This window comes from Ictidomys tridecemlineatus, chromosome 13 (genome assembly GCF_052094955.1).
Source record: "Ictidomys tridecemlineatus isolate mIctTri1 chromosome 13, mIctTri1.hap1, whole genome shotgun sequence".
NCBI lineage: Eukaryota > Metazoa > Chordata > Mammalia > Rodentia > Sciuridae > Ictidomys > Ictidomys tridecemlineatus.
In genome coordinates, this window is record NC_135489.1 from 45,408,700 (window position 1) to 45,418,398 (window position 9,699).

The window sequence follows — 9,699 nt, forward strand, 5'->3', positions numbered from 1 at the left end:
GTGTGTTACAAATGCAGGCTCATGGGCCTCATCTTAGACCTACAAAATCACTGTCTCTGGTGCTCTTCCCATGTTTGTTATGCATGCAAAAGTTTAAAAAATCTTCACATTCTCAAAAGCAGAAGTTATATTTATTAGTGACTTTCTTTGTAAATTGAGCTGTTTTCTGAGATGAAGAGTTTGTTAAATGGCCAGAGCCTGCTGCTTTCCTATGGCTTTGGCTTTTTTAGTATTTCCCTTTAGGCCTGTGTGCATGGTTCCACTCTTCTCTCACAGCCTATGTTCCTGCCTGCTCTTGCCTCATCCTGTGAGGTGTCGTAATTGTTCACTGCAATTGTCAGGGAATCCAAGGGGCTGGAGAAGAAAATGTCCCAGGATCCTGGAACCTTTGACCCAGACTCCTTATCTATGCTCCTGCCAGTTAGAAGGCAGCATAGTGAAGACAGCCTCACTGGCACACAGCCCTCTTTTACAGAGCTTGGACAGCATAGGACATTGGCAAAACTCCAGAAAACGTCCCTATGTTCCCTGAATCCCTAGTGAGTCTTTGTAGACCAGTGGTTTTCCTTCATACATTCATTTCTTTTCTTATCTGCTCTCTCTCCCCTTCCTGTCCATCTCCCATGGATTTCTGAGGTTCCTGAACATGTGCTGTGGGAAGCTTTTATCATCAATTTTGTCTGTTTTTTAAATCATGATTTCACTGAAAGTGTCTCAATCCATGGTTTAGATTTGTTAACTGTGATGTTAGGAATATAACTAACCTTCCAAAGCCGTGAGTTCTTTATGAATACCACTATGGTAATATCAGCTCCTCCTGGGCCGGTTACATAAAGACTGAATAAGCAGAGCACCTAGCTCTGGCTCACAGGGTGTGTAGCCAAAGGAAATGTTAGTTTCCTTCTCAGCCTAACATCTTTTTAAACTCTCTCTTTATCAGATGCATTCAGGATCCCTACTGGGTTTGTGTCATTAATGAGTTTAGTTAAGTGCCCCAGGATGTGTAAAGTTTTATTTTTCTCAAAATGTTGCCTATGTTGGCTGTGTCTCCAGTGTATTAAGTTCCTCAAAAGTCAGGCATTTCTTGTAGTTCTGCATCCCAGTGCTGAGCATTTAGAAGGTTCATGGTAATTATCAAATGAGTTATTTTGTCTTTAAAAAAATCAGAAGTTTTAAAAACATAATGTGGTGTGGTACAGATGATTGCTTGATGGTGCCTTGATGCAGATGACACCGTGCAGCACACGCAGCTCCATACACACAGTACTTGCTCGGTCTTTCCCAGGTGTGAGAAGGTGAATATATATGGGTTAGAAAGTCTGTGTTGCAGATACCTGGCGGTCTTGCAGATCTGTCTCTTGCTTCAACAGTGTTTGGATATAATGGCCCCTGAGCACTCCCTCTCTTCCAACCTGCAAACACCTTGCATTCTTCTTTCCAGTCACAACCTCCAGGACCATCCAATCTCCCATCTTCTCCTAGAACAGCCTACACTATGTTTTGTGGTTAGTTCCTCATTGCTGACCCACCATGACCTCCCAAATTCATCAGAATTATTCCACCAAGGTCGAGGCCCATCAGCCGGCCATCTGATCTGTTTACATCTGCAGGTCTCCTATACTGAGAATCTCCTGGGAAAGGATGTGCAGAGGCCTTATCAAGAGGAATGAGTAAAATTCTGGTGCCAGGGTCTAAACCAGGTTCCTTTGTATCTTCATGCCCTGGGCTGTGACCATGCAGACCCCCTATCTTTTTGACTTCTGGAGAACCACTTCCTGGGTGAGACAGTGGAGCTCTGGAGGAGGATGGTGGCCACCTGTCTTTACCCCCACGGCCAGCTGGGAGAGCAGCTCTTTCAAAGGCTCACCCTGGAGCCCAGTCTGCCAGCACCGTGAGCATGCTCTGCATTCCTGGCACCCTCTCCCAAGCCTCAGACCAAATGAAAATAAAACTTTTTGCAGTAATAAAAGGAAAAAAAGTCATGGTGTCTCTGCCCTCCTGCAGTGTACTTTCTGGTGGTATGCAGTAAATGGTGTTTATTTCATTATTCATAAGTGTATGTACATATCTTAAAACTTCTTACTTAAATGCTGCTCATTGCTGGTTTTCTAGATGAGCACTTCTGAAGAGTCTGATGAAATGCCAATGCCAGATTCTGAAAGTGTATTTGTTATCCCTGGAAGTGTTCTCCTGTGGCGAATAGCCCCACGGCCTCCAAATTCCGCCCAGGTGAGACCAGCCTTGCTGGATGTGGCCACATTGTTTATAGCCAGCTTTGGGGATGCCCTTTCCCAGGCAACACGGAGACATGATCAGTTGTTCCCTGCTGGCCCCTGTGTGCTGCTTTCCTCCTTACCCAGAGGCCCAGCACACTCATGTCATCATCCACCCTCTCTGGTGCTGGCTGGAAGACATGTAGGGTGGGATCTCAGTGGGTCTTCTTTATGTTACTTAGGCATAAGGCTGGCCTCTGTCAGATATAAGCTGATGAAGCCTGTCAGTGTAAACCTTCCAGACCCAGCCAGGAGTGAAGGAAGATGACTGTTGATGTTGCCCATAGTTCTGAAAGTTGATAGAGGTTATTGTGAGGTCTGCTTTGAGACCAGTACCCCCAGTACCCACAGATGGTGCAGAGTCAATGAAAACTGTTAGGCATGATCTGAGAAAGGAGTAAGGGGTCACTTTCAAATCAGCCTCTTTCAGGGCTTTCTGTTTGGTGTCATCATGCCTTGGTATATGTTAATTTAATCATTTTGCTTCTTGTCAGATGTATAATTTTACCAGCTTTGCAATGGTTTTGAATGAAGTTGACAAGGAAATGGAGAGCGTGATTCCTAAGACTGACTGCAGGTTACGGCCTGACATCAGAGCCATGGAGAATGGAGAAATAGGTAAGAAGTGTCTACTGCTATAACTGGTACAGTTCACTGGGGATGGTCATTTGTTTAATTCCTGGTGATTGTTAGCATTATTGGGGTATTGGCATTTTCTTGGAAATTTAAAATTTAAATTTAACTTGTTTTTAAATTTCAAAATTAGAAGTACACTCTGTTAACTGAAACTCAGTCACACACCCTAATCATTTAATATATTACACATGGCTAGAGGCATTGTCTGAAATTTCAGAGAGAGAAATTTAGCATGTTTGTCAACTTTGAGTTGTATTCTAATTACATTTCATAATTCTCATAGCATCTTGTAAGCCTCAGAGCATGGCTTCTGCCAGGCATGGGTGGTGTGGGCCTGTAGTCCCAGCAACTTGTTTCTTTTTTGGTTGGTGTCTACCTAAGGCAGAAGGATTGTAAGGGCCAGGCCAGCCTGTGCAACTTAGTGAGACCTTGTCTCAAAATAAAAATGGGTGGGGAAATAGCTCACAAGTAGAGTACACCTTGGTTCAATTCCCAATATGGGATGGGGGAGCAGGGGGGAACATTACTTCCCTTGGGTAATTATTTAAATAATTTTTAAAGTGTTGCTTTTAACATGGTGGTTCTTCAAAAGGGAAAAATTCCCATCCCCCAGGAAACATATGGCAATATCTGGAAACTTTGTCACATCTGGGGAAAGTAGCATCTAGAGGCCAGGGCTGGTGCTAAAAATCCTGTCGTGCACAGGACAGCTGCTGACAGTAAAGAATCATTGGATCCAATGTGGCAGTAGTAACAAGGGGGAGAAACCCTGTCTTAACTAGTCTGATTGTCTCCAGTGAGACAGAGCATCAGCATTCTGGAAAATTGTTTTAATTTTTTATGAACAGAATTTGAATGAGTTCTGTAAGGTCTCCCTAAGAATTTAAAATAGTTTTTCCATCCAATCTTTCATTGAAACATTTTAACATAATTTTTTGGCTTTATGAATAAACAAGGGGTTTTGGTAAATGCAGAGGTTATTAAGGGCATAATCAATCAAAAGACATGAAGGCATTTTGAGTGCCAACACTACCTTTCCTAGCCTGGGTATGTAAGATTTTAACTTCATGTTTGACAATGGCTGTATTTTAGTGGCAAGAACACTAATACACACAGAGAATGGTTCTCCATAAAGTTATGATGCTTATCCGTGTGCCTGGCATTCTTAGTGTAGAGAATAAATGTTTTTCTTTAATGTTCTTGTTTTAGACCAAGCTAGTGAAGAAAAAAAACGGCTTGAAGAAAAACAACGAGCAGCCCGTAAAAACAGGTCCAAGTCAGAAGAAGACTGGAAGACGAGGTGTGTACCATCTTCAGTATGTGACTGAGCCCTCTGGCAGGCTGCTATGTGTACAAGAAGCAGTGGTTTTAGATGCTGTGAATTGCTGACCCTGCTACATTGTCCTTAGGATGGAATCTTGAAGGAGCTCTGTGAGGTCTCACTAAGAACTTAGAATAATTCCACATTTATTCAGTTTTCCCACCTAATTTTTCATTGAAACATTTTAACATAATTACTATGAAAAATATTCATATGTTAGACTAATTATTGTTCAAATTATTATCAAAATATTATTCAAAGTCATTTGAATTTAAGTATTAAAGCCAAAAGAATTGCTCATGTGACAAAGAAAAATGACTACTGGGAAATTAAATTTAAAATATTCCCATACAATTATCATAGATAAGGCCCATTAAACTTAATTTTCTTCCTTATCCAGCAAACCCTGTCCCTTATTATAAAGGGAAAGTAAAATACAGAATTATATTTTGGCATGAAAATAACAGCTATTTGCTCATATATGCAAGGAAATTATAGGATCATTTGCTTATATGTATATCATGTATCATTGATATTTAGACAGTACCTTTACTTTTCAAACAGAAGGGATTTGACACATAAAGGTAGTAGGATTGGTTTAAAGTAGCATATTGTATTCCATTTAGGAGTAGAAAGATTTTTTAAAATCAGGAGTTATTTAGTCACTTGGGTTGAGTAGTAAAATCACTTATAAATAGGAATATCATAAAAACATTTTCTACATAATTCAGCGTTACTAAGTAAATGTTAAGATTTAATATGGGCATAATTTTTCAAGCATCCCAAAAGATATTATTTGGTCATCTTTTTACATGGTACAGAAAGATTTTAGTTTTAGAAATGATCTTGGGTGTCTAATCCAGTAGGTTTTGTTCTTTTTTGTTAACATGAGACTCTTCTTTGCAAATGAAAACTCACTCTACAGATAGGAACACATGCAAACCAAGGTGCTGTGATGGGTAGGACCTGGGCCGCTCTTCACTTTCTCCCATCTGCACATACCCCAGGACCCTAGAACTCTGGAATACAGTGTAAAGACTGCTTATCTAGAATTCCCTTCTTTGTATTGGAGGAAAGCAAACAATGGTATATTTCATTTCAGTTAGGAGTCATGTTCAAAGGTACACAGCTGCTAAGCAGCAGATCCAAGATCAGAGCCTTCACCTTCATTAGTCCTTTAGATGAAGCCCCTTTGCTGTGATCCCTTTTGAAAATATGTGATATACTTTATCACATATTTTTTTCTAGAACGCCTTTTCTGATCCCATTTTCAGTTATATCATGTAAGCAAAAATCCACCAAGAATTTTTACTATCAGATGAAAGTCTTTAACATTCCAAAAGCAAATATCTGTAGAAAATTCATTAGAAGTTTGAAAATAAAAACTAGAGCTGTGTGGGAGAGCTGTCATTTTGAGGCTTGCACTTGGTTGCTTCCACAGGGCTCTCAGCCTCACTGTTTTTATATGAACATATTGGTCTTTGAAATAATCCTGCCTATGCTTCGTCAAGATTCCATGCTTTGAGCTCCTTTCCAGTGGTGGTGATGAGATTTTACACTTACTATTTTCAGGACTGACCACGTGTTTTAAAACACTTTGGCTCAGTTTGAATGTAGGTAGAATAGTTTTGTCAAAGAGCATTTTCTTCTCTTCTTGAAATGAACCCAAAAACTCACTTTAATGTGACCCACATTTATCCTTACTAAAATCTGGAATCCCTGCTAATGTTCCTTTTGCTCACTTGAAGAGAGTTCACGCTGCAGTTTTTCAGGCTGTATGTATGTGAGTCCTGCTGAGGAGGGTGGCTGCTTGTGGTCCTGGCTTATTTCCTTAGAGGAGCCCCCAGACTTCAATAGGGAAGGCATGGGGAAGAGGTCAAGGAACTGGTAGGAGAGACAGGAATGGCAGAGGGGCAGGGTGATACTACCAAATTGGTGGTAGTCTTTCCATAGTATGAGTATGGTGTGCAGAAATATTTTTTATAAATGTTCTTTTACTGATATAGACCCCTGGGCATTGTGGACTACAGGGCATCTTTCCCTCCTCTTTCCTCTTGCCCACACTTAGTTCTGAAGTATAAGATTTAGAATTTTCTGTGGGAAGGCGAAAGAAGGGGTGTTGTAGCAGAAGAAGGCCTTCTAGACACAAGTGCTCAGAATTAGAACTGGAGGTTGAAAGACCCCCTGGCCCCAACATCAGGCTGTTACTCTGGAGGGACACATCTTCAGCGCAGGGTTCTGGCTAAACTGTTCCCAACAACAGGAAAACCCTAAAGGTAGGATTGAAACATAGTCTTTGGAGAACTTTTCCTAGAAGTTTGTGAACGTGACCATCCTTTGCTATTAATATACCATCCTGTGAAAAGTCTTGTTACAACTTTGACAACTTCCCCTTTTTAAAGTATGGAAGTACTCTAACGGCATGAGGCTAGAGCTTGATTTAACTTTTTAAGGTACTTTGGCTTACCCTGATTTGGATTTGCCTACTGATGTGCTTGGGCTTTTCTAAGCCTGACTACCAAAGCAATTTTACTGCTTGGACTTTTGAAACCCAAGGGAATATAAACTTTGTATTTTATATTAGATTTTTAAAAAATTGGGGATAATAGTAAATAACGTACATATATCTAAAGTCTGAATGACCCATATTTTAATCATTTAAAATATTCTTCTCATTAGAAAAACAAGTCCCCAAGGTTAAATAATATATATAATATTTAAAGAATTTGGTGTCATGGACATTTACTGTAGGATCCTTTAAAGGAATTAGCCTAATATAGAGCATTTTTTTCTTTTAGGGTTTTTATTGTTAATATTGATAATAGTAATACCAGAGTCACCAAACAAGTCTGACTTCACCCTTGTTTAAATATTTGTAGAAGCAGTTTTTTGTTGTTTTTTTTTGTTTTGTTTTGTTTTGTTTTTTGTTTTTTGCTTTTTGCAAAGACTGGCAAACACGTAGGAAACTGTTTTTATAAATGCCATGCTGGGAACTAAATTGTATTTATAAAATGTTATACAAACTGTGAATCTTTTGAGCAAGTAGTTTTACATTTCCATATCTTATAGAAAGCTGATAGTGTATAAAATGGGTAAGAAAAAAAGGGCATGATTAGGACAGTTCTTTCTAGAATCAGGTCTGGTTAAAAAGTTAAAAGCTAAATGTATCCTAAGAATATGTATTTGCATTGAGGCAATTTGCCCAGGAAGATTTAGACTAACTTCAGTGGATTGTGTTTAGCATAGTACACTAGGGAAATCATGGTCTTTAAAATCAAACCTACGTCTGCTACCAGTTACTAGCTTGGGCAGCTAGCATTTTTATAACTGCTCTGACATTCAGTTTAAAGTGAAGCTTTGAGGGGGCGGGGACCAGGGTTGTGGCTCGGTGGCAGTGCATTCACCTAGTGTATGTGAGGCCCTGGATTCGATCCTCAGCACCACATAAAACAATAAACAAAATAAAGGTATTGTGTCCAACTACAACTAAAAAATAAAATGAAGCTTTGCATTTGGACTCTGAACCAGGCATCTCACAACATTGCCTTAGGTGTGTTAGAAAAGTTTACTTCCTTATCCTAATTCCTTACCTGGCGATTGCTTATAAGAGTGCCTTCGAATGGAAGGAGCAGGATCAGAGGATGAACCAGTAAGACAAAAAGACTTTCTAGCTGGGCCTGTAATACTAGCTGCTTAGGAGGGTGAGGCAGTATGATGCAAGTTGGAGGCCAGTTTTGCATTTTAGCAAGACCCTGTCTCAAAAGAAAAACTAAAAAGGATCATGGGTGTAGCTCAGTGAAGCTCTCCTGGGTTCAATTCCTCAATACAAAAAAAACCCAAAAACACTTTCTAACAACCCTATTAGATCCTACTTCAGTGTAGTAGAATTGCACTACTGATTGTTGTGGATTGTAACTCTTTTGCAAGATCTTATTACCTCTTTTGAAATATTCTGCATGTGTTCCCCTAGGAGCAAAATAGCATCACATCTTCAGCCATCTCTGTGTAAAGCCCTCTCACAGTGCAAGAAATTCTACAATAGGGAAATAGTACTGCAAGCTAATGAAGCCACAGATACCCTGCGATGTCAGACTATTTCCCCTCTAAATTTTGTCCTTTCTCTTTAAACAGGTGGTTCCATCAAGGTCCTAATCCCTACAATGGAGCACAGGATTGGATTTACTCTGGCAGCTACTGGGACAGAAACTACTTCAATTTGCCTGACATTTATTAAAATGTAGACAAGTCAGGGTGTTTGGCTAATCTATAAATAAGTCTTAAACCTATGTTTTTAAATTTTTTCCCTTGGTTTCTACTCATCTTAAAAAAAAAAACCTCATAACTTGTATTTTACCCAAGAAAAATAGGGCATACAGTGATAATGGTGGTGAGTCTTAGGAAAAATGCATAGTAATTTTGCTATCCAAACATACTTATTTGGAATACTATTTTATAAAGAGGTAAGAGAAACTGCTGGAGAAGATGCTTTTTCTGGTTGCTATTGCCATATTTACTGAAGGTTTATATGTAAATGTAACTTTAGCTTTATGGAATATATCATAATCCCAAATCAAGTTATTTTGAATATTTTTATGCTGTCATGCTTGAATGTTTTAGACATAACTTTGAAATGTTTAGAATTCTCCTATACAATGTTTATGTGCTCAAATATAGAGGTTGTCATTTTATAAAAATTGGTAAGATGGCTTTTATTCATATTAATCCTTTCAACTTTATCCCTTCCCATCTCCAAAAAGAAAAAAACAATGCCTGAATATTCAGAATAGGTATTCCTGATTTGAAAATTCTAAACTGGAAAAGGTACTTTATTTACTTATTTTAGTGCTCTGATTTTTTTTTCTGTAATCATTGTCATTAGAGATGTTTAAATTGTATGTTTGAACTGAAAATATGTATAAAATAAAAATCTAGCAAGTCACAAAAATCCCTAGACATAGATTTTAATCACCATTACATAATGACAAAACCTTTTTAAGTGCAACTTCCAGTGGCCACTGCCACCAGAGAATTTAAGCTGCACTCATGTATTATAAGTAACAAACTATATAAAAGGAGGTCTTGTGCATTTCAAATTTGCAAGGTACCTGTGTACTTAAAATATGTATGGAGACCTACTGTACAGTAGTTTTGCCCCTTTAATTGGGGTACATTAATCTTATAGTATTTATCCAAACCCCAGACTGAGATACTGATCCAAGGGGCCTTAGGTAGCTGCCAGTAAATTATTTTAACTGCATCTTAAAAGTTAACAAGTGTTATAACGAAATAATCTGATGCTAATAAAAGACTTCAGAATGTTCCAAAAGTGTGATTCCTTTTAAAACAAATATACTAATGCTGCCCCTTAATGGTATCCTTTCACCAAGGCCAAACAACCCACCACCTAGCATGCACAGTGGTATGGGGGCAGCTGAGTGCTATATTAAGAGAGGTGTTGTTGTTTTTGTG

At 38.8% G+C, this 9,699-nt stretch overlaps 1 protein-coding gene across 8 annotated transcripts in view; it reads left to right on the top strand.

The window, feature by feature from the left end:
* Positions 1–9,556, top strand: part of Osbpl1a (oxysterol binding protein like 1A) — a 199,971-nt gene extending 190,415 nt beyond the window's left edge. For all 8 annotated transcript variants that reach the window (XM_078030235.1, XM_078030236.1, XM_078030237.1 and 5 more), the window contains 4 exons: positions 2,113–2,229; positions 2,768–2,891; positions 4,119–4,209; positions 8,362–9,556. In XM_078030235.1, the coding sequence (XP_077886361.1) occupies positions 2,113–2,229; positions 2,768–2,891; positions 4,119–4,209; positions 8,362–8,464 (435 nt within the window). In that variant the 3' untranslated portion in view covers positions 8,465–9,556. The remainder of the gene's footprint in view (positions 1–2,112; positions 2,230–2,767; positions 2,892–4,118; positions 4,210–8,361) is intronic.
* The last annotated feature ends 143 nt before the right edge of the window (positions 9,557–9,699 follow it).